General features: G+C 37.6%; 2 protein-coding genes across 26 annotated transcripts in view; both read left to right on the forward strand.

The window, feature by feature from the left end:
* rims2a (regulating synaptic membrane exocytosis 2a) overlaps window positions 1–18368 on the forward strand; it is a 190092-nt gene extending 171724 nt beyond the window's left edge. For 24 of the 25 annotated variants that reach the window (XM_079893722.1, XM_079893732.1, XM_079893733.1 and 21 more), the window contains 5 exons: window positions 13974–14115; window positions 14265–14377; window positions 14519–14620; window positions 14714–14853; window positions 15900–18368. In XM_079893722.1, coding sequence (XP_079749848.1) covers window positions 13974–14115; window positions 14265–14377; window positions 14519–14620; window positions 14714–14853; window positions 15900–16115 — 713 coding nt within the window. In that variant the 3' untranslated portion in view covers window positions 16116–18368. Of the gene's footprint in view, window positions 1–9760; window positions 10332–13973; window positions 14116–14264; window positions 14378–14518; window positions 14621–14713; window positions 14854–15899 lie in introns of those variants that run through there. The other variant, XM_079893724.1, reaches the window with a different exon arrangement.
* A 1439-nt stretch (window positions 18369–19807) lies between these two features.
* dcstamp (dendrocyte expressed seven transmembrane protein) lies at window positions 19808–24402 on the forward strand. Its single transcript, XM_079893738.1, has 4 exons — window positions 19808–19854; window positions 20370–21440; window positions 22253–22585; window positions 23141–24402. Exons 2-4 carry the CDS (start codon window positions 20382–20384, stop codon window positions 23198–23200), a joined length of 1452 nt encoding a protein of 483 aa, XP_079749864.1. The 5' UTR covers window positions 19808–19854; window positions 20370–20381; the 3' UTR covers window positions 23201–24402.
* The last annotated feature ends 156 nt before the right edge of the window (window positions 24403–24558 follow it).

Consider the following 24558-nt stretch of genomic DNA (forward strand, 5'->3'; position numbering starts at 1 on the left):
AATACTGAAAATATAAAAATAAATGCTAATTCAAAATGTTATAATAATAGTATATAAATGTTAACTTTCAGAACTCCTCCCTAGAACAAAAGGAACATATATAACTTTTTACATATAAATGTATTTTTACATAGACGTCTAAAAGGTACGGCAGCAAAAAATATGACCTGTTGAATTCTAAAGATCAGAAAGAGGGTGGCAATGGTCATAACAAGTTCAGTTATGTTTTTGATTATAAAAGAATCAAAAAAAATTATGATATAACCACTTGAAATGAACACTAGCACATTTGGAACTAGAAATTTAACATAGAACATAGGAAAAGTCCATGTCATGAATAATAATTAGACAGTTGCCTTCTCATTGGATTAGACCCACACAGTCTGATGAATAATTATGAGACACTACGACTATAGTGTATGTTGACTTGACGCTGAGTCCAAGTAACAAAAATAAATGAATAAATATCTAAAATAAATGTTTTCATGACCCTTAAAGAACCCCCACCATGGTAACATGGCAAGATTTTTCAGAATACATTCAAGCAATCTAGTAAAGAATCAGCTGTGTGAATGTAAGTAAGTTCATTTTCTCTCTCTATTCATAAAACATGTTATTTTCACTTTTTAAAGTCAGGCCACGATGACCGTCATGGGTTTATCTCCGATCATTGGTTGTAAAGATAAAGATAAAGCATATCCAATAGAGTGTCACCATGGTGACAGAGCTGATCAGATTCTGCGCTGCCGTATAAACCAGATTTACAAAGACTAACTGTATTTTATGAATAAAACTCTCGTTTTTTAAAACTCTTGCTTGTTTGGCTCTTGCTATTTACACTTTTATGATAGTATCCTTTTTAATGGAATATTTGACATAAGTGAAGTCTGTAAGTTATAAATATAAGCTACCTTATATTGAAACACTGCTTAATTATTTCCCCGCCAGTATTTTTTTTTTTTTTTTTTTAAAGGGGCTATATGCTTTTTTCTGAAATTTAAACTCGCGACTGACACCTGTGGCCAAAAAACGGAACTGCTCTTCCTTTCTGCTCACTCTCGTACGTGCACACTTCACAAGTCATCCGCTGCAAAGAAGTCAACATTATGTTTACAGAGGTAAGAACAGTCAAATACATATATTGTTTGAGAATCTAAGTTTGTTTGCTGACTAGCGGTGGTGGCAGAGTGATCTGAAACGTTTAACATGAACGCGCTTGACGTCACATCCGCAGACAGCGCGCGAAAAATCCGACCCGACAGAAAATAGGAAAAATAGGATACAGGCTTATAGGTGCACCCACTGTGAGCTGACAAGGTGTCAGTATGCTCATCAGGAGATGTTTGAGTCATACATGGTCAAATAAAAAGGCTATTGTTACGTTTATTTTGGGGAAAAAGTTGCATATAGCCCCTTTAAGTTGCAAGCCTTACATTTTTAAAATTATATATTTTTTATTTCATGGCCCCCAGAATATATATTTGAACATGCAACATATCAAAAGAAAGAACAGAGCCTCATTTTATTATAGCTTCATGCATTCTTTTTTTTTTGTTTATCAACACTTTCATGAAAAAGCAGCATTTTAAACAAAAAGCTGAGGAAATAGTGTTTTTGTCTAAGGCTACGTTCACACTGTCAGTCCAAATCCGATTATTTGTGTATCTGAATGGAATCTAATCTCTTTGTTTACACGACAACAATGTACTTTTGCATTTTAAAACCTTACACTTTTCCTTTGCATTTTTCGCGTACTGACAACAACATTGTCAAAACAATCCCTGTTCACATGTATCCGCGGAAACGACTAAAACGCTGTATTATTCATGTCAGTAAATGACATGTTACTTTGTAAAACATCACAAATTCATGTTTTTGCAGTTTAAACAGAGAATATAATGGTATTGTTTTCAAAAACTTGAACTTTGAATCCTGTTTTCAAATGTTTACACGGATTTCCAGAAAAGCGATTTGAGTTGGATTTCAAACCACATGAATGTAGCTCAAAATGGATTTGTAAAAATCGCATTTCATGTGATTTTTTTTTCCGTTCACACTTGCTAAATATGATTGGATTCCAATCGGATATGGACAAAAACTGGATTTGGACTGACAGTCTGAACAAGGCCTAAAGACTACGTCCAGTAGTCCGAGTAGATTGTGTCAATCAACACACCCAAAGCTTGCTTCCTGGGTCGACATTTAATTCAGTAACGTTAGGCAGTTTTGCTTTATATGCTGTTTAATGTTTGATTATCATGTTAGCTTCTATCGTTTGTTTCTGCTTCTTCTTCGTCTGTCTTTTGATCCGGAGATTCTATACTTTTTCAGAAAATGCGTAATACAGTAGCATAACGTATAACAGTGATAACATGGATGGATTGCCGTAAAATTCCGTCAATGGCGGGGAAAGAGTTAATGTTTTAAAGGTGGCTATGCTGTGTACTTTTGTACCATTTTGTCTCACTTATAATGTTATTCAAGGCATCTTGCACCAAAAAATGTAGTTTTCTTGAAAACTTTCTACCCTTTCTCTAACCCTTAAATTTTGCTACTGTACTTTTCAGAATTATGTATGTTAATGACTTTTATTATGACTGACTAACCTCTTTGTATTGGTATAATTCATACTGTCATTCATCAGGGCAAGTTAAATAGCTGACTACTGAATATGCATTAATATGTAAATGTGAGAGGTCATATGTTAATGTGGTCATGATTTCAGCTTAGTTTCCATAAATGCTCTTGGTGGACTGTTGAAGAGCAGTTACTTTATCAATCATAGCATGTTTGATTTTAACATTTTTAATCGGTTAACTAACATTAGTATGGTGCAACATTTTTTTCTGTTATTTGTAAGGACACCACACCAGGGACGTCTTTTTGTGACTCATTGCATTTGGAAACTGAATGTTTTTGTAATATGTGTTTATATGTTGTGTCCTTGTGTTGCAACATCTCTGAAATGTTCTGCAGCTGATTTCATTTGATGCCATTGTCAAAAAAACTGGACACAGGCGGCTTACATTCAGTCTTTGTTTATTCAGTCTGGCCTTGTCTCATGAATGTCTCCGTGTTCAAAGACTCACCCATAGATGGACTTCCTTATTTCAAAAACAAGCTCATGAGAAATAGTCCAGTGATCCTGTTCCTCATCTGACACTCGAGTCACTAAGCAGTTCAGGGGGAAAACCAAAGCTCTCCTTTTTTGCTCAGTTGTGCGGATGGCCATGTATAGACAATATTATTGTGAATCTCAGATCTGCAGAATGAACTTTTTTAATACCGGTCTCGATTGTTATTTATGCAGACGTTCAGTCAGCTGCACAGATGCCTCTTCTCTCGATCTGGGCTGTTAGTAAAGCACAAGAGTTTATTCTGTGTGTTGTTTTCTTTCTGTGTTTCTCCATCTGTCCGCACATTGACAGAGGAAGTGGTCGTTCCTCCATCTGTATCACATCTCTCTTGATTAGACGTGTTAAGAGAAAATAGTGTGAGGTTTATCACTTCACAGCTGACATAAAAACAATCTATCTATTTTATGTTACGTGAATGTGGTTTTTAGAGGTGAATCTTATGAAAACTGCCAAGAAATGTCCGGCCATATTTCACATCAGGGCAGGATTTTTTTCCCCTCTTCTTTCCATAATATTTCACATCAAAATCTTTTTCCATTGTGACATCATTTAAATGCCAGTTAAGTGCATCTACCCCCCCCCCCCCCCCAAAAAAAAAAAAAAAATTAGAATTGGTATTAAAATAATATTATTAGTTCATCTTAATTCAGTGTAAAGAACTTTTGTAATGTACAATTAAAAATATATATTATGATAGTATGATTTTTGTACTCTATTTAGTTTATGCTTATAATAATTATTATTATTTTGGCCTGACAAACTGTATTACAGTAATAAGAATAATGCAAAAATGCATTATGGTAATTATGATATATTTTTTGCCACAATGCAAAAATTCTTAATGAAAAAATAATAAAATAGGCTTCATTTTCCTCATGCAAAACATCATATCTTATTTTTTTCCTTCTGATTTTGTGGTCAAATATGACCCAGACATTTCCTTTTCCTTCTTTAAATTGACATAGACATTATTTGGACAAATGTCAATTTTCAATCATGCACCACTATGGTTTTAAAACAGAGTACTTTAAAATACCACTTTGAAGTGAAGAGCCAATGTTATTTAGGACAGGTTCATTTACATCTACTCTTACATCTACTCTCGAGGATGATCAATGATGATTTTCTTTGCAGAATGTTTTGCAATGCTTTTCAAACGGTTAAAAGTGTTGAAGTGAGCTGAGAGTTCTAGACTAGCTGAACGCATTTCCGTTTAATAAACAAACATGCTAGAGATGGGTGTTCCAGTTCTGTGTAAATCTGCAGCGCTTTCTAAAGAGTCCTTGTGTTAATCATCTTTCACATCCTCTGGTGTTGTGTTGGTTATTATTACTAACTGGTGTGGCATGACATAAAGCAGGAATTAGAGGATGTAAACATGCCATTCGGTAGAAATGTGTATCTACACACACACACACACACACACACACACACGGCCACCTGAGCTGGTCAAAACATCATCAGTCTCACACATAGGACATTCTGCCAGGACATTACATCTTTGTGTTTTTCTCACACGTGGTGTTCTTTAAATTCCCGTAATATGAGTGTATGTTCTCATCTCACAGGCATGAGCGGAGTGTCCGTGCTTTCATGTGTTTTGTTTTCATACTTGAGTTGAGCGCCAATTAATCTGAGGCATAGGTAGATAGATAGATAGATAGATAGATAGATAGATAGATAGATAGATAGATAGATAGATAGATAGATAGATAGATAGATAGACACAATCATTCCTTCTGTTCTTGAAGATTCTGTTGTTTTCATGTAGAGGAAGTTGAATTCTCAGTAGAGTAGATGTAAATGAACCTGTCCTAAATAACATTGGCTCTTCACTTCAAAGTGGTATTTTAAAGTACTCTGTTTTAAAACCATAGTGGTGCATGATTGAAAATTGACATTTGTCCAAATAATGGAACTGTAGGCCAGCGGAAGCTCTTGAACCATTTACTGCACTGAATCACCATGACCGACTTACGTAGATTAATAGTTTTTTTACAATGGATTTGTTATGAGGAAAACATTATGAAGAGGCTTTTTAATTTGAAATGCAAATAACAACGTGGTTGATGCAGAAAGGAAGCTGTCACGGTTTGGGGTTGAGGAGATGAGGCGAGGACTCAAACGCAGAAGAAATAAAGGCTTTTATTAAGCAAAAAATAAAACGAAATACAAACAAAACTACCCCGAGGGGGAAAACTTTTGACTTGACTTGACTTTACTAAGAACACACAGGAGTAAACACACGATGTACATATGACAACGAACCAGCACAGGACTATAAACACAGGGACAATAAATAGGGAGGGCAAATAAAGCAGGTAACAAGGGGGAAAGTGGGGCAAATGAATCAATAAACAGGTAACAAGATGGGCGGGGTTAGACAATCTACAGGAGAGCACATGAAACAAGGAAACACATGACAGGCCATGTGCTCACACCAAACATGACAAAAAGCACAAGTACATGGCCAGTAAAACGAATCACAAGCCAACGAGCGAAAGCTCACCCTGTGCGCTCACAACAGAGGACAAACACGCGGAGCATGAATGTCCGATTCCCGACACAGAACCAAAATCAAACTAGACAGATGTGCCGGGATCCAAACACCACGCCCCGCACATGTAACAAGGCATACAGACAAGAGAGCACACACACGAAGACATGACAAAACAGGAGTGTCGGAGCTCTGTCACAGAACCAAGAAATACACTAGACCGAAGTGACAGAACCCTGACACTAGCTGTAATACAGCCTGTCCAATGATAACATCTGTAATATTTTAGTAGTTGCAACTATAGTGTAAGCGGCTGATTGATCGAATACACTGATTCATAAATGTTTTCTTTTAATCTGGCCTTTTTGAAACCTTCTGACTAGTTGTATTGACTACATTTGATTTATATAATAGTGGTCTCAGGCTGTCTACTGTGTGTCTGCTCATGAAACATTTCCCAGAATTATTAAGTTAAGTGCCCAGTATTGTCATAACTGTTTGCAATAGAGGAGTTTTAGAGCTGTGTCAAATGTGAACTGTGAATTTTTCTATGTGGTAACCCAATGGAAAGTTTGCTCTTTCACAGCTCTGGTTGGCTTCATTGAGTTCTTAGTTTTTCTTGTGCTCCACTTTAGTCTCAGATTGTCCGATTTGTACATGTTGGTTACTAGGATTTGAGTTGACATTAGCATTTCACATGTTGGGTGTATAAACTTCCATTCTCTGGCCTGGTAAGTTTTAAAAAGACAGAAAAAGTCTAGTTTAGACTAGTTTAGTCATTGTGCTGAAATTGTCTGCTTCCTTCCTTCCTTTTGTTGTATTCTGAGCATGTTGAGACATCACCTCTGCCCCCTCTGCTTCTAGAAGACACGTATTTGGCAGTGAATCAGGATGAGAGTGCGTTCTGGCAGGTCTGGGAGTATTAGTACACTGTGTTATGTTATCCATGTCTGCTAGAAGAAATTCAGAAGTCAAAATTTAAAAGAGCCATCAAACAAATCAACATGAATATATTAATGGACCAAAATATTACCAGATACCAGATCACAGTAGCGACAGTTTTAGTGATATGTTTTTTTTTTTCAAATATGTACTATTGCAAAATAGTATGTGTATATGTATATACACTCACCTAAAGGATTATTAGGAACACCATACTAATACTGTGTTTGACCCCCTTTCGCCTTCAGAACTGCCTTAATTCTACGTGGCATTGATTCAACAAGGTGCTGAAAGCATTCTTTAGAAATGTTGGCCCATATTGATAGGATAGCATCTTGCAGTTGATGGAGATTTGTGGGATGCACATCCAGGGCACGAAGCTCCCGTTCCACCACATCCCAAAGATGCTCTATTGGGTTGAGATCTAGTGACTGTGGGGGCCATTTTAGTACAGTGAACTCATTGTCATGTTCAAGAGCTTTGTGACATGGTGCATTATCCTGCTGGAAGTAGCCATCAGAGGATGGGTACATGGTGGTCATAAAGGGATGGACATGGTCAGAAACAATGCTCAGGTAGGCCGTGGCATTTAAACGATGCCCAATTGGCACTAAGGGGCCTAAAGTGTGCCAAGAAAACATCCCCCACACCATTACACCACCACCACCAGCCTGGACAGTGGTAACAAGGCATGATGGATCCATGTTCTCATTCTGTTTACGCCAAATTCTGACTCTACCATCTGAATGTCTCAACAGAAATCGAGACTCATCAGACCAGGCAACATTTTTCCAGTCTTCAACTGTCCAATTTTGGTGAGCTCGTGCAAATTGTAGCCTCTTTTTCCTATTTGAAGTGGAGATGAGTGGTACCCGGTGGGGTCTTCTGCTGTTGTAGCCCATCCGCCTCAAGGTTGTGCGTGTTGTGGCTTCACAAATGCTTTGCTGCATACCTCGGTTGTAACGAGTGGTTATTTAAGTCAAAGTTGCTCTTCTATCAGCTTGAATCAGTCGGCCCATTCTCCTCTGACCTCTAGCATCAACAAGGCATTTTCGCCCACAGGACTGCCGCATACTGGATGTTTTTCCCTTTTCACACCATTCTTTGTAAACCCTAGAAATGGTTGTGCGTGAAAATCCCAGTAACTGAGCAGATTGTGAAATACTCAGACCAGACCCTCTGGCACCAACAACCATGCCACGCTCAAAATTCCTTAAATCAGCTTTCTTTCCCATTCTGACATTCAGTTTGGAGTTCAGGAGATTGTCTTGACCAGGACCACACCCCTAAATGCATTGAAGCAACTGCCATGTGATTGGTTGATTAGATAATTGCATTAATGAGAAATTGAACAGGTGTTCCTAATAATCCTTTAGGTGAGTGTATACACACACACACACACACACACACACACACACACACACCGGCTACTTTATTAGGTACACCTTGCTAGTACCTGTTTGGGCCCCCTTTTGCCTCCAGAAATGCCTTAATTCTTCGTGCCATAAATTCAACAAGGTGCTGGAAACATTCCTCAGATCCATGCTTTTATGTTGTTTACACCAAATTCTGACCCCACCATCTAAATGCCGCAGCAGAAATCGAGACTCATCAGACCAGGCAATGTTTTTCCAATCTTCTATTGTCTGGTTTTGGTGAGCCTGTGTGAATTGCTTCAGCTTCCTGTACTTAGCTGACAGGAATGTGTGCCTTCTGCTGCTGTAGCTCTTCTGCTTCAAGGTTCGACATGTTGTGTGTTCAGAGATGCTCTTCTGCTTCAAGGTTCGACATGTTGTGTGTTCAGAGATGCTCTTCTGCTTCAAGGTTCGACATGTTGTGTGTTCAGAGATGCTCTGCTTCTGCATCAAGGTTCAACATGTTGTGTGTTCAGAGATGCTCTTCTGCAGACCTCGGTTGTAACGAGTGATTATTTGAGGTACTGTTGCCTTTCTATCAGCTCGAACAAGTCTGGTCATCCTCCTCTGACATCTGGCATCAACAAGGCATTTCACTCACAGAACTGCCACTTCTCTTTTTTGGATCATTCTCTGTAAACCCTAGAGATGGTTGTGCATGAAAATCCCTGATCAGCAGTTTCTGAAATACTCAGACCAGCCCGTCTGGCACCAACAACCATGCCACATTGAAAGTCACTTAAATCACCTTTCTCATCAGCAGACGTCAGCAGATCGTCTTGATCATGTCTACATGCCTGAATGCATTGAGTTCCTGTCATGTGATTGGCTGATTAGATATTCACATTAATGAGCAGTTGAACAGTAGCCGATAAGTGTATATGCCTATACACACACACTGGCGGTCAAAAGTTTGGAATAATTAAGATTGAAACTAAAGACTGAAGTAATGACTGATGAAAATTCAGCTTTGCCATCACAGGAGTAAATTACATTTTAAAATATATTAAAATAGAAAACAGTTAAATTGAAATGAAGTATAAATGGGACTTTGTGCAGAAAATTGTCTAGCTGTCATTATATTTTAGGAAAAAGGTCCTTAAGACCATAATTTTTAGGGGTCCTTGGCATCAAAGTTTAAGAACCCTGTCATATAGATTTTGAGGCTGGCTGCTTTTGACCTTCATAACACCATGCACCCTGGTATCGTGGCTGCAAGTTTTGCATAATGCAAATATCTAGTATTTTTAATTCCTCAGCAGACACCCAATATCTAGTTTCTCTCTGAAATTGATGCCTGAAGTGGCTGTTGAAAATGGTTGGATATGGCTGCTATTCCTGTTATGACTATTCAAATATTTGCAATGCATATTGCGGGGATATTTTTCAGGGATAGCAGTAATTCAGCTGTTTCTGTGGCCAGACATCTTCTGTGGTAAACATTTACACTGAGAGATAGTGAAGAGAGAGGTGGAGGCCTGTGATAAAAGATGTACGTCAGCACAGAGAAATAAATCTCGTCTTTTTAAGAGCAGAGGAGAAAGGAGGAATTATCTGTGTCCGTGTGTGTGTGTGTGTGTGTGTGTGTGTGTGTGTGTGTGTGTGTGTGTGTGTGTGTGTGTGTGTGTGTGTGTGTGTGTGTGTGTGTGTGTGTGTGTGTGTGTGTGTGTGTGTGTGTGTGTGTGTGTGTGTGTGTGTGTGTGTGTGTGTGTGTGTGTGTGTGCGCGCGTTTAACACGTGAACTGTGTGTGACTTGCATGTGGACAGTCAGGGCAAGAGATGTCCAGGTTCCTAATGACCACACACACACACATTTGCAGTATCTCTGGGTAAAGCTCATGCGCATGGAGGAGCATTTGAAGAGCTGAGCCTTTTGATTGGCCGGGGGAGGATGCAAGAAAAGGGACCTTGCTCCGCCCCCTCCTCCCTCCTGCACGCGCGTGTTAGAAAGGAGAGCCAGACAGCTTCACTGCGCCGAGAGCCGAACACACACTAATGCTGCGTACTCCTGGGAGATCAGTCGACGCAGAGCTTTCTCCAGCTGAAGAACCCAAAACAAACCCTCGTTCTGCATCCGCTGCAGATTAAGTGATGTTTAAGAGCACTCTCTGCTCTGAGTTCAACCCAGCGTCCGCAGTCTCAGCACCACAGCATCCTCTCCACTCGACCCGGCTGTAAGCATGGGCAGGCAGAGCCACGATGCCACCTCCACCGCGGGCACGGGTGCGGGCAGCGGCGGGCGCATGCAGCGCTCCCAGAGCCGCATGAGTCTGTCAGCCTCGTTCGAAGCGCTGGCCGTCTACTTCCCCTGCATGAATTCTTTCGATGAGGAAGACGGAGGTAAGAGGATGAAGATTTGTCACATGTGGAGATATTAAGTGTTTAGGTCCGAATGGGAATCTTGCATGTCAAAGATCATGTGTTTTGCACAATATTTGGTGTTATGTGAGCACACCAACTCGTTTTCCTTTCACATTTTATTGAGTTTGCAATTATTTATATGTATCTGGTTTCTGGTGGAGTTTAAATAAATAATCAGCAGAATCATGCATCGCTGTCAGTAAAATACAGTTATGTATGTGCAGTATCATTTTTATTGCACTAAATAGTAGTGCAATCTTTTGATGGTTTTGGTGGGACTCAAGCATCATCTTGTGTTTTGACCTTGAAGGTGCCTCTCTCTCTCTCTCTCTCTCTCTCTCTCTCTCTCTCTCTCTCTCTCTCTCTCTCTCTCTCTCTCTCTCTCTCTCTCTCTCTCTCTCTCTCTCTCTCTCTCTCTCTCTCTCTCTCTCTCTCTCTCTCTCTCTCTCTCTCTCTCTCTCTTTCTCTCTCTCTCTTTCTCTCTCTGTGTCTCTCTTTCTCCCCCTTCAGTCGCTATAGTGATTAATATCATAGGAAATATCATATGACTTAATAACTTATGGAACAAATACCTTTTGGCTTTTGTATGATTTAATGTGATACGTAGGCACAACCGGATTCTCTTCAATCCATTAATATATTAATTACTGGGTGAATCTCAAGAGAACATGTCCAGGTCACATCTCACCCGAAAATCCAATGAATTTTGAAAAAAAAATTATTATTATTTTTTTGCATAAAGCCTATAAGCCTATCTTGTTATTTTCATTACAATTATGCACATTTCTAGTTTTTTTTTTTTAATCGGCATAAATTAAAGGCATTACAAAATAAATACTATCACAATGTATAAACACTTTATAAATGAATATGGTTATTGTAATTTATTTAATTTATTAATATATTTTTATTTATTAATTTTATTGCATTTATCAATGTTGTATTTTTTTAGTTAGTTAGCTATTTTATTTTTATTTCATTCATTTATAATAATGACAGTTTTGGAAGAAATGTGCTTAATTGTCATGAAGATAATGTCACAAAGCAAAATATTATAGGTCCTAAAATAGGCTTTGTTTTTTTATTTCTTTCTTTTGATTTGGGTTGAAATATGACCTGAACATCTTCTTGATCATTTCATAGAGCTTTTTAAGACATGATCAGAGAACAAGACATGATCAGAGAACATGGCATGATTGAATCTTAAAGGGATAGTTCACTCAAAAAAACACACCCTCATGTGGTTCCAAATCTGTTTGAGTTTCTTTCTTCTGTTGAACTCAAAAGAAGATATTTTGAAGAATGTTGACGGTATTGGAAAAAATGTCAAATTGACGGTAGCCATTGACTTCCATAGTAGGGGAAAAAATACTATGGGAGTAGATGGGGCCCATCAACTGTCTGGTTACCAACATTCTTCAAAATATCTTCTTTTCTGACATTATGAAACTCAAAATAGAATCAAAATAGAAAATAGAAACTCTATACACATATACAGAATTTTATTTTGGGGTGAAATTTGATGTTTACTGACATTGTGCATCATTGTGACTTTCACACAGCAAACCCGGTAAATTACCGTAAAATTGCCAGAATGACTTTACCAGTAAATACACAAATATGCTGTTCACACAAGCAACGGCTTTTTACTGGTAAGAGACCATTCACACATCAGCTCCAAAATACTGTTAAATTCCCAGTCAACTTTAACCACCGCACCGTTGTCTTCATTCACCCGCATGAGGAGAATCATTTTAGTTTCACTCTGTTCAATTTGACAAAATTTTGGACATCTGAGTTAAAGGCATAAAGGCATGATCAAACAGAACGCGTTTTTGCTCTTAAAAACACGAGACATGCATAATAGTATCCTGCAGAGCCGCAACACTGATGAATGGAAAAGAAGGCCGGGTCTCGAGTGCGACACGTTGAAAAAGCTGCGAGACGTGGCAAAACAATCAAAGATGATCATCTAGCGCATATTTAGATAGAAAAACTATTAAAAATCTTACTCTAAACAGCGCTAAGTAATCACTTCATCTCCATAAGATGTTTATGATTGGCCCAAAGCAGACTTCTTATGTCTGCTTTCTACGTCACATTCTGACTTTCTACGTGATCATACCGGTAATCTTCATTCCACGTTCACACAGAGCACATTACTGGTAATTTACTGGTAATGTTGCAAGTTCTCTTTTCTTATTTTTGAAAAGGTCCTGTTCACACATGATCACTTTCCGGTAATTTACCAGTAAAGACTGTATGTGTGAAAGGGGCTAGTGTTTCTCAAGTTTATGTTTTTATGTTGGTCAAGATCAACTACACCACAACTGTTACAAGTTCTGGATTATTATATACAACTGTGCTGTAAGCACACAAAAGGACAGCCACATCCGCCGATATATTCGTCATCCTCTTGTGTTCAGCTACGTCTCAGGGCCGAAAGCAGAGGCGGATGGCATTGAATGAAATGAAAATCAAGCCTGCTGTGTGTGAGCAGCGATTGAATGGTTGAATCTCAGCAGCTCAGCCATGTCTGCTTCCTCTAGCCTTCTCTCTCACCTATTGAAGATGGGTTCTGCATTCTGAGTAGCCCTCACATTACTGTCCTCTTCATTTTTTCCATTTCCATTTGGCAACAAAAGAACAGGATGTGCCTTCATTTTGTACTTGAAGTTGAAGCCAAGAGAAGACTTGTTTTATAGTGATTTTAGCCTCAAATGTCTTATTGCCAACAGCAATATGATTAATAAGGGCTAAATTGTGCAATAAATCATAGTAATTGGAATAAACTACTGTTTTGTTTTTTCATTACTCTAACTGTAGACCGATTGTCAGGCAACATTGCAACTTAGTGCATTGTTATAGAATATGTTGTGTGTGTTTTTTATAAGTAATTTCTACTTCTACATACACAATTTTTGTTATAGTTAGTTATATTTCTACTGGGTATTAAACAGCCATATAAAATATAAAATGCAAACATGATACAAAAGGTTTTCCTCCTTTTTTGTTATGGTAACAACAACCCTTGTTAGCTTACCTTGGGAAACTTTTGAATAATTAAGTTAAAATGTGTAACATCTGCTCCACTAGCAGCACCAGAGAGAAATAATGAACGTTTCCAGACAAGTTTCCCAAACTCTCCTTCCACCTCGTCTACCATTGTGCGCCAAACATGTAGTCCCACTTCAAAATGACATCAGTGATTGAACTGAAATGCCACTTTAACCTGTTATGAAAGTGTTCAGCTGACACAGGTTGAGGTGTTTGTTCATGTCAGGCTTAATTCTGGTTCAGTGCACCTGTATAACCCGTCATGTTAAATCACACTGCGTCTCGTGTAACAGACACTATGGCATGTCTGTAGGCCAGATATAGAAACATAAAAAAGCGCTGTATCTAAAACAAGAAATTGTTGAGTGGGAGCAGAACCACATGTGCCTAACTCCTCATTTCACACCCTCTAGATCAACGGCACATCAGCTGTCTCCTCTGAGCCACGTGTGAGGCTTTTGGTTTTCAATGCGCAGAAACGTGTCCTTCATCACTCCGCCTGAAACGTCTTGATATCCTGATTTGATTGACAAATTCTCTCTCTCTCTCTCTCTGTCTCTGTAGAAGCAGGAGGAAAGAAGCTGCGCAGCACTGTCCAGAGGAGCACAGAGACGGGCCTGGCCGTAGAGATGCGAAGCCGAATGACCCGACAGGCCAGCCGTGAATCCACTGACGGCAGCATGAACAGCTACAGCTCTGAGGGAAAGTGAGTAACAAAACACACATGCACACAACCATTCTGACAAGCATGACAGTGTGTCATGCATGTTTTAAAATGTTAAAATATAGACCAAAACAAATAATGAGATCAAGCCCTTGTAGTTTTCTAATCAAAACCTTTTTCTTTCTTCTCAGCCTCATATTCCCTGGAGTGAGACTCTCTTCTGACAGTCAGTTCAGTGACTTCCTGGATGGACTTGGCCCCGCCCAGCTTGTGGGCAGACAGACGTTAGCCACGCCCCCTATGGGTGAGCACTTGTTTATTTGACTTTCTGTGTACTTTGCTATTGTGCTTATGTCTCCAGTCAAACTCAGTTCCCCTGATGCAAGTCCTTACAGTAATATTAATCATGTTTAACCCATATATCCTTGATTTTTCTCATGTCTAGGTGACATTCAGATTGGGATGGTGGAAAAGAAAGGAGCCCTAGAGGTAGAGGTCATCCGAGCCAGAGGCCTTGTGGGAAAATCAAGTTCTAAGGCACTGCCAGGTGAGTGTGGTTATCCTCTCTGAAGGTGATTTCACAGGCACCTGAAAACTCATCGCTCACGATTAAACTCCATCTGTTGTTGTTCTTCTCCAGCCCCTTATGTAAAGGTGTATCTACTGGAGAATGGAGCCTGCATAGCCAAAAAGAAAACAAAAGTAGCACGAAAAACACTGGACCCTCTTTACCAGCAGCAGCTGCCGTTTGAGGAGAGCCCAGGAGGAAAGGTTTTACAGGTATTATGACATCACTAATGGTTTTATTTACCAGTCGTTTGGCCATTATCTCATGATCATTTGGTCAATCAGTACTACCTTATCTAGAGAGAAGGGATTCACTTGTGTATATAAACTTCTTAGATAAAATGTAAATATTATATATTTGTATAATATTTATATATTAGTATATATATATATTAATACATATATACATATTTATAATAATGTAATTATTTCGCATAAATTATTATAACCTATTAACTAATAATTTATTTATAACCCTAAAATAATTGCCAATAAAGCCATAGTGTGTGTGTGTATATATATACAGAGCTTGACATTAACACCCGCCAAATGTGTGTGATTTCAGCAGTGGCGTGTAACACAGTCACTCCTACTAGCCACTTTTGCGGGTTGAATTTTAGATTTAATATATACATTTTTCAATTGTAGTTTTTTAAAAAGGCATCTGAAATAACAAACTAAGTGCAATGTAGTGTTGTCAAAAATATCGATATATATTTTATACATATCAATACTGAAATACTTTTTTTCGCAGAATAGATACATGATACCAGCTGCGCTTTCTCATTCTCTCATCTCTCTGACAGCGAGTGACGCACAAACCCGTCTCCACTCACTCATTTGCTCCGGATGAATATTTTTGGCATTACAGGGTTTGAATTTCGGTGTGGGATTGGACATATTGCGCATTATTTTACTCATTCCTGCAGATTTTGTGCTCACACCCAAAGTGTGCATATATAAAGCCAAAAGTTAAGTTATTATACAAAACCAAGTTATTTTTTGCGCTTAAACTGTCAAATACAAAAAATAATGTCAAAAAGCCGGTCTAGGCGAGTATTCACGTAAACACAGTCAGTTATGTTTCAAGTGAACGTAAACAGTTGATAAAGAAAACACATGTAACAGTATTATGGATCCGTGCATCAGTTCTTAAAGTGACAGCAGCCCATCTACTCAGTCATCTATTATTATTTTTTTTTTGTTATGAGACCTGGCCTCAGCCTATTCATTAATTCTTAATTCTCTTCCCATCGTAGATCATTGTGTGGGGAGACTATGGACGAATGGACCACAAATCCTTCATGGGAGCCGCTCAGATACTTTTAGATGATCTGGACTTGTCCAACATGGTTATTGGCTGGTTCAAACTGTTTCCTCCCTCTTCATTGGTCGACCCATCCTTGGCCCCGTTGACCAGAAGAGCTTCCCAGTCATCTCTCGACAGCGGGTCCGGGCCGTTCGGTCGCTCGTAGCAGTTTCCTGAAATATAGCGTTATTGTAGCAGCCAATGGGTGGAGTTTGAGAATTGCGACAGGTCCCGTCCCCCCGGTAACACTGCATGCTTGATGTTGTGTGTTCAGAGCTTGTTTCTTAGGGGTGAAAAAAGCGGTCCTGTTTTTGCTCGCAAAAAAAATGCCGCACACATCGTGCGCAAAGAGCACCCCCTAGAGGGTAGGGACGAGACGAAGCTGGAAATGGGCTCCTGAGCTCATGGAACGTCACAATTCTTGATTTTAGAGCCTATTTGAAGCCATTGGAGTTGAGCCTGAACTGAGAAGCGAAATGTTGAGTTCTTCAGAAGCCCTTTTTGAAATGGGGTGAAACGTTCTCTTCGACTTTCATTTTCCATTTATGTTTCTTTTAATGTTGATGTATTTGTATCTACATGGGCTAACAGTGTTCCTTGGGTCAAGCCATGCCAACAGACCCAGAAATGTACACACAAAACAAGAATATGACGCGGGAATGGTCACCTCACTCCCCAGATAAGATTCTGCTAGATCAATACAGAGATGACATGTAGGTTTGAATCATCTTTTAAGATCAAATTGAATTTCTTCTCTTGATACTGTATGAAACCTAAAGAGGAAATAACAAGTTTTTTGTTGCATGGACACAACTTTAGCTGAACTTTAAAAAAAAAAAAAAAAAAGTAAATAGAAAATAAATAAATTTCTCAGACTGCAACTTGCAAAAAAAAAAAAAAAAAAAGATGATGAGAAAAAAAGAAAAAGAAAAAACCAACCGGATCAGCCATTTTCAACCATTTCTATTATTTTTAAAGATAAATTTCACTAGTGCATGGTTTTCATGGGGAGTGAATGCTACAGTGTGATTTGAAGAAGAAGAAAAAAAAAAAACCTTGAAACCTTGTTTTTTTTGTCCTGTAGACCGTTCATTGGTCTCTCTACCGTATTTTTACAGACAAGCAGTTAAATGACAAGCTAAACATTTTCTTTACAGTGAAAAATCTGTTCATGTGACAAAGACGTAAAAAATAAATGTCTATGATTTATTATTGTAAAGGCGTAAGCCTTATGAAGCTAAAGATGATGTGCAAATTGTACATGTTTCTCTACTTCTCCCCTGTCCCAGGGTAAACTCTCTGTACTTCTTGCTTCCGTTGTCAGATTTCCACCCCGATATTGTTCCAGTTCTTTTTCATTTGAATTTTCAGGGGCTGTTCATTTCTTCAGCTCTTCTAGTTTTAGTCTGTATTGTTTGAAGTTCATTCGTTTAACAAGCATGTTGAAAAGGGTTTTTGGCAACATGGCTTGGGCACATCTTACAGTAACTCAGCATGTTTTGATAAAGACGATATTTGGAGAAAAAAATTGCAGTTTCTTGTACAGTGCATGTCGACAACGATCCCCTCCCCCCCTTCACCCCGAATTGAATTTTCGTAAAAAATAAGGCAGTGGTCTCACACTGACCAGAAGGGCAAAATTCCGAATGAACATTCCACCTTGTAAAATCATACTTTGTTGAAAATTTAAAGGAAAATGTGACCAGGGATTTTTATATCTTTACGGAAATATGAGCTGCAGCATTCCTGACAAAAGAGCCCCAAATTTCCGAGATCTTTTTACCGGAGGCGGCTGCAGCTCACTGACTTTCGCAGTATTGTGCTGTACAGTTTTCCGAGCATGATGCTGTCTGCAGAGAAATGCACATCGGGACGATGCTATTGCCACACGATGATATACCTTTGGTTTTTATTTCTTCGTTTCAAGAAAGTAGAAGTCATTTAATATATTTTTGTTAGTTTATTTACAAGCCAAGACCTATTTATTTTTTATTTTCTATTTTTTAGTAATAATCAGAGCTTCTTATATCTGAGCAGTTTATGACTCCTAGTTTCAATGCCTGAATGGAAATATGCACTGGGACATTATACCTCTTCCTATGAAAATTAACTCTACATTTTTCTGATTTAAAAAAAAAAAAATGTGTTTATCAAGTTTTCAGTCCTACTTATGATTTCAGTGTACGTTTTTCACAATCTACATAATTTGAAAAGAGATCTCTATTAAAGCAAACACTCTAAATGTATGGAAGTGGGATAATGTCTCATGATGTCAAAGGTATGTTCTATTCTATTTCAAATGCCTTCTCTATTGTTTTTTTCTTTTTTTTTCTTTTCTTTTTTTTTTTTGGTGCAATGTGTTCATGCCAAGGCTATGTCTTGGTCAAGTATGGTTGAGTACAGAGATTTATGTAAGTTATTTTTCAAATTAAAAAATAAAAAATGGATATTACACTGGAAAATGAGCGTTCACAAACAAAAGCAGCAAGTCTCTATTTATAGTGTTTCCTGACGTGACATGAAAACACAGATATATTTATATATGGCATAAATGGCAATGTACAGTGTATTCAATTCAATTCACATTTATTTGTATTCTATTGTTTCAAAGCAGCTTTACAGAAAATGCATGCGTCTACATTACAATTTAGAGTGATCTGTTATCAGAGGTGACTGTGTCCAAGTTATGTATTTCAGAAATGTAGATAAATCACGCAGTTAGCTAACATCATTTATAAATTTTAGGCAGAAACAATGAGCTCATTGAAGTAATTATTACAAGATGTGAACATAATGATTATAATATATAGAAAATTTAGCACTGTGCATGTTGATTCAGAGTTGCCGTCATCTGAAGTCCTGGGTCATCTGAACTCTTTGTAAGAGACTGGATCCAAACTGGAGCTGACATAGTTACCTCGGGATGGTCATCCAAAGAGAAAATAGAAAAGCAAATGGAAATTAATTAGCGAAGCTGCTGTTCATAACATTTCAAGCAAATGTAATCATGTGCATTTGATCTGATATAACTGGAGTACAAGGTTATGAGATGCATTATGTAAATGTCTGGCTAAAGAGATGCGTCTTTTAGTCTAGATTTAAATGTGAAAACACTATATATATAATACTGCAAAGAGTAATATTATGAAATATTTTTTTACAATTTAAAATAACTGTTTTCTATTTGAATATACTTTGAAATTAATTTATTCCTGTAATGCCAAGTTGAATTTTCAACATTACTCGTCTTCAGTGTCACATGATCCTTCAAAAAGCATTCTAATATGCTGATTTACTACTCAAAACATTTATTATTATTATCAATGTTGAAAACAGTTGTGTACCATTTTTTTTTTGGATTCTTTGATGAACAGAAACTTCAAAAGAACAGCATTTAATAAGGAAAATAAGAAATAAGGAAAATAATAAATACATCGGAAATAAGGAACTTTTTTTTAAGAAATTAATAATAATTAATACTTAATAATAATAATAATAATAATAATGCTTGTTTTATTTATTAAGTTATTCATTTATTATATCATATAGTATAATTTTGTCCTATAGGTCCTGTTTATTAAAGCTGCACCCCCAGGTTGCATGTACATTAGTTAAAGACAAGAAATGTGTTTTCCTACATGTTATCAAAATGATCAAGATACTTTGAAAGCAAGCATACAGCTTTCCACATACAACAGAATTATGTTGTTTTTTGGTCATGGAACATATTAATCACAAGGTGTTTTTTTGTCAGCGCGATTCTGTGGTTATGAGTAAGTGCTGAGATGATGGCTAAAAAAGGAAGTAAACAACTGGGGATAATACAGCTTCCTCCTGCTTTGACACATAAATTCTGGACTGCCACAACACAATCATGAGCTGATACAATTCCAGACAAATAAAAGGTAAGTTCAAATAAATTATCTTACTGTAAAATCAAAACAGAGGATATAGGTTCTTTTTTTTTTTATGTCATCACTGTACAAAATCAAATGTTTCATTATATTAGAGACTAAATTGTATTAACAGATTTATTGTTGCTTCAGTCAACATTATATCAAATTTCAATATCAGTAGAATAAAACCTCAAGCTACACTGATAAAAACATTTTTTGAGCTATTTATTGCAATTAACCATCTATTCTCGTCATATTATGTGTCTGAACTTTTTTTTTTTGTTGTTAAAGGTATTACAAGAAAAGTGTGTTTGTGCTACTGTATTTTAACTACTTGATTTGATATTTTGTTATCTAATGCAATGATATTCACATTTTTAAGTTTGGCTTAAATGTCTAAATATGTTTTGGAGCCCAATCAAAATAATGCAGACATTGTAGGGCTCATTAACCATTTCATGTAGTGATGAAATCATAAGCCATCGTCATTTCCAATTTCAAAATCTCTGTTCATGTTAATTCAGGTTAGTGAGACGATGATGATTCAAACTAAATTTGATCAGCTGGCAGAAAGAGTACGATGGGTCTGGTCCAGAACATGTGCTCTCTACACAACCAACAACACGAAAAGCTGGAAGGAAAAAACACTCTTCTTGTTGAGCTGCTTTACCACCAGCCTCATTCTGAGCACCTTCCTCTTCCTCATCCTTCACTTTTCCTTCAAATGTGTTCAGGAGGTCTCGGTTCCCCTCACTTGTGTTTTTTGTATAAGCTTAACACCAGCGATGTATTTCTCAGAAAGGATCCGTTGTTTCGGAGCCCTGGTTTTGATCTCGATGGGCATGAAGCAAGTGAAGAGTCTTCTTCTCACATTAGGAACCAGTTCAGTGATTTTCTTCAACATCCAGAACACGTTACAGAACATGAGACTGCTTGCAAAAGGCCTCCTCTGCAACTTGGAGGAAAAGTTACTGGATATCAATACAGAACCCCTCGGAAATTATATTAAAATGCTAATGTGGGTGGGAAATCAACTTAAAAGTTACTTTATAAACTTTCCGGTTTTGAGTTACCATGCAGATTTTATTCTTAAAGCAAAGGTGGACTCTGAGCTCTTCAAAGTCCACCTCTCTGAGGCCGAACAGGCTCTAAACCAGACCGCGCAGAGTGTGTTAGCAGTGACCAATGCTTTGTCTTCAATGGGAAAGATATTGTCTCCAACATTAGGTCTTTTATTTATTGTGCTCCTCACTGCTTTATACCTGAGAAGATTTCATGTGGACAAAAAGCACAACAACATATACATCACGAAAACGTTCCGTTGTTTTGACGAGCAGCAAAGGGAGAAGGGCAAACCGTGTGTCCTTCCGCTCAGCAAAAGCGAATCGGAACGTTATATAGTGACCCCGTCCATCCGTCCGACCGGTCGGCAGTGGAAAGCCATGCTCAAGTTCAGTATTCCTATATTCACACACTGTCTCACCTGGCTGGTGTTTATTAGTCTCGACGGCCTGATTTACTGGCTTATTGTGGTTCTGAGCAAGCGGCTCGGGGAACTGGAGCCACTTCATGTTCCTGTGGGGATAAAAATCCAGGTAAGATAGAATAGTGTTATAGCCTACATATACGTTAAATACTGAACTGTATTTAACGCTCCAAAACGATTGACAAACGCATTGTGTTTTTGTGCACGAAGCCATGCACTGCCACTTTGACATTCCTGAGTCACTCTACAGCTAATAACTTTCTGTCAAAACTAAATTGTCCGAATTTAGCATTTCAAACAGGAATAACCAGCATATTCTGCTGTTGTGTGAACGTTATCACAGATATCGATCATATATTTCTACATATAAAAGCAAGGTAGTTAGGCTAAAGAATCCTGTTTCAATCTTTTATAACAGAAACGTATTGTTCTTGTTTCACGTTGGATATAGAATCCAGTTTTATTCATAACTGAACTGTGTGTGCATTAAAGAAAATACAAATGTGTTGCTTGTGTGAACATAGATCCTCATTTCTGTAGGCTATATTTAAAGGGATGGTTCACCCCAAAATGAAAATGTTGTCTTAATTTACTAACCTTCTTGTCGTTCCAAAACTGTATGACTTTCTTTCCTCTGTGGAAAAAGAATATATTATTTTAAAAAATATCTCCAGTTAAAGTCAAATGGGTCCAATGATGTTTGTACCACAACATTCTTCGAAATTTCTTCTTTTGTGCTTCACAAAAAAATGAAGTCATACCGTTTTAGAATAACATGGGTGTAATTAAAAACGATGAACTATCCTTTTCATAATCAAACTGTATCAAAACTGCCACTGATATTTTTTGATGTCTGAAAATTTAATTTTCTAATTAATTCTAATTTTCTTCTCTCCACTTTCCCTTTTTTTGTTTTGAAAGGAAGATACATTATTTCTAGGTTTATCTGTTAAGGAAAATGCAAAAGGGGCTGATTTTTCCTACACGGTGTCTCTGTTTGAGAAGAAGTGCTTGCCTGAACCAGAACTATGGCTCTATCAATCTCTGGTTCCTCTGTCTGTCGTCCTGGTCTTGCTGGTTGTTCTGATTCTGCTGTCATCACAGATAGTCCAGCTCAGGGTTGTGCTATCCGAGCAGTTTTTCTCAGATGTCGCAAAGAAAAGAGCTGCTTATCTACATGCAAAGATTTTAAGAAAGCGGTGCAAGTCTACAGTGGAAGAACATGAAGGAGATCTGAAGACTTTAGCCATGCAGGTTGGTAGTGCTGAACATATTCACTTTGGCAACATCAGTGTCTAAATCAGTATTTTTAGAATGTTTAAAAGAGAATCATTTTACTTGAACAGTAAAATTGTGTAAAGATATAGACTTGTTTTAGGAGAACATATCTGGAATTAAGTTTATTTTTTCTTGTTTTAAGCAGAAATCAGTCAATTTGGTTTAGCATTATTTTATAATATTTAAATATAATAAATATAATATTTAAAAGCATAATATTTATGCTTTTAAAAATGTCAGTGGGGTAAGAAAAATGTTTAATTCAAACTATATTCTCTGAAAACAAGTCTTCAGTTTTGCTTCTCTAGTAAATTGATCTTATTTAGCTTTGCAACCAAGGCCAGAAACATATGGTGTATGTTTATGTAGTGTTATGCATTGCAAATTGTGTTGTGACATTTCAGAAAAGTATTATGTGTGAAATCGAACCTATAAAGCATCTGCTTTCAAGTTCTTGCATTATGTTTTGGCATTAGCTGTTATAATGTGGATTGTATTAACAAAATAATTTATTTTTTGTTTTTATTGCAGCCCAGTTTTTGGTGCCCCTTACTCTTCCATAAGCACAGAACAAACCCTGACGCTGTTTAAATATGCTTGAAGTTTGTTACACTCTGCCAAGCAGCCATTATCGCAGGTTTGATAGAGTACATGTGGACAACAGAATTGACATGCATTGTTATCAAAAAGTGCAACTTAACATTGCACTGGGTTCTGTTTGTGGTGACCCAGTGGTCTGAGTATAGAAGGCAATGGAAATGGGATGATAGGCCATGGGACCTAGTGGTCAGTTTGTGTTGAATAGACCCAGGAGCCCTAGTGGTCATCACACACTGTATGTGATCAGGGCCCTGGTTTTCTTTTTTACTTTGGCAATGTCGTGCCACACGGGTTGAAGCATTCCACTAGCCCAACTGACCCGGTCCATGATCCAGCCCTGCATGTGTCTGTACCTTCAGGGGTTAAAGGGATAGTTCATCCAAAAATGACAATTCTGTCATTAACTGCTCACGTTCCAAACCTGTATGCCTTTCGTTCATCTTCAGAACACAAATGAAGATATTTTTGATGAAATCTGAGATCTTTCTGTCCCTCCATTGACAGATACGCAATTTGACGCTTCAAAACGTTCATAAATAGATCGTAAAACTAATCCATATGAATTGAGCAGTTTAGTCAAAATTTTCTGAAGAGACTCGATTGCTTTATGATGAATCAATGTTTATATGTGAATAAAAGCCTAAATTAAATCTGTTCATCATATAAAGCAATCGATTCTTCAGAAAATTTGGACTAAACCACTCAATTCATATGGATTAGTTTTACGCTCTCTTTATGATTGTTTTGAAGCGTCAGTTGAAAGTGTCAGATTTCAACAAAAAGATCTTCATTTGTGTTCTGAAGATGAACGAAAGTCTTATGGGTTTGAAACGACATGAGGGTGAGTAATTAGTGACAGAATTTTCATTTTTGGGTGAACTAACCCTTTAACGATCTCAAATTGAGGTGGTAGTCATTGAGCAATGATGAGCATAAAACATGTACATTACTGTTCAAAAGTTTGGGTTCGGTGTGATTTTTAAATAGTTTTGAAAGATGACTCTTATGCTCACAAATACCGTAAAATACCGTTGTGTGTGTGTGTGTGTGTGTGTGTGTGTGTGTGTGTGTGTGTGTGTGTGTGTGTGTGTGTGTGTGTGTGTGTGTGTGTGTGTGTGTGTGTCCAAAACTGACTTGTCTTCTCAGAGTCTGATCAGGACAGAAAATAAAATTGTATTCAAACATTGTGTAGCTAAAAAAAAAAAAAGAAAGGAAAGAAAAAACTGTAATTGTTAAATACTCTGTATTTAACAATACTGTATGGTGTTATTTTGGGAGTGACTCAAAACACAAAGTAGGAGAATCTCAGTACTGATCAGTTCATCACTAATGAATAAGTGGTTCTTCAA

This window comes from Squalius cephalus, assembly GCF_949319135.1.
Source record: "Squalius cephalus genome assembly, chromosome: 15".
Lineage (NCBI taxonomy): Eukaryota > Metazoa > Chordata > Actinopteri > Cypriniformes > Leuciscidae > Squalius > Squalius cephalus.

What these genes read in the sequence shown, in the direction of transcription:
- dcstamp (XM_079893738.1), top strand. Translation starts at nt 20,382, where the DNA reads ATGATGATTCAAACTAAATTTGATCAGCTGGCAGAAAGAGTACGATGG. An exon ending in CTGTGGGGATAAAAATCCAG is followed by an intron (nt 21,441 to 22,252) that starts GTAAGATAGAAT and finishes TTGTTTTGAAAG; the next exon opens with GAAGATACATTATTTCTAGG. An exon ending in TGAAGACTTTAGCCATGCAG is followed by an intron (nt 22,586 to 23,140) that starts GTTGGTAGTGCT and finishes TTTTTATTGCAG; the next exon opens with CCCAGTTTTTGGTGCCCCTT.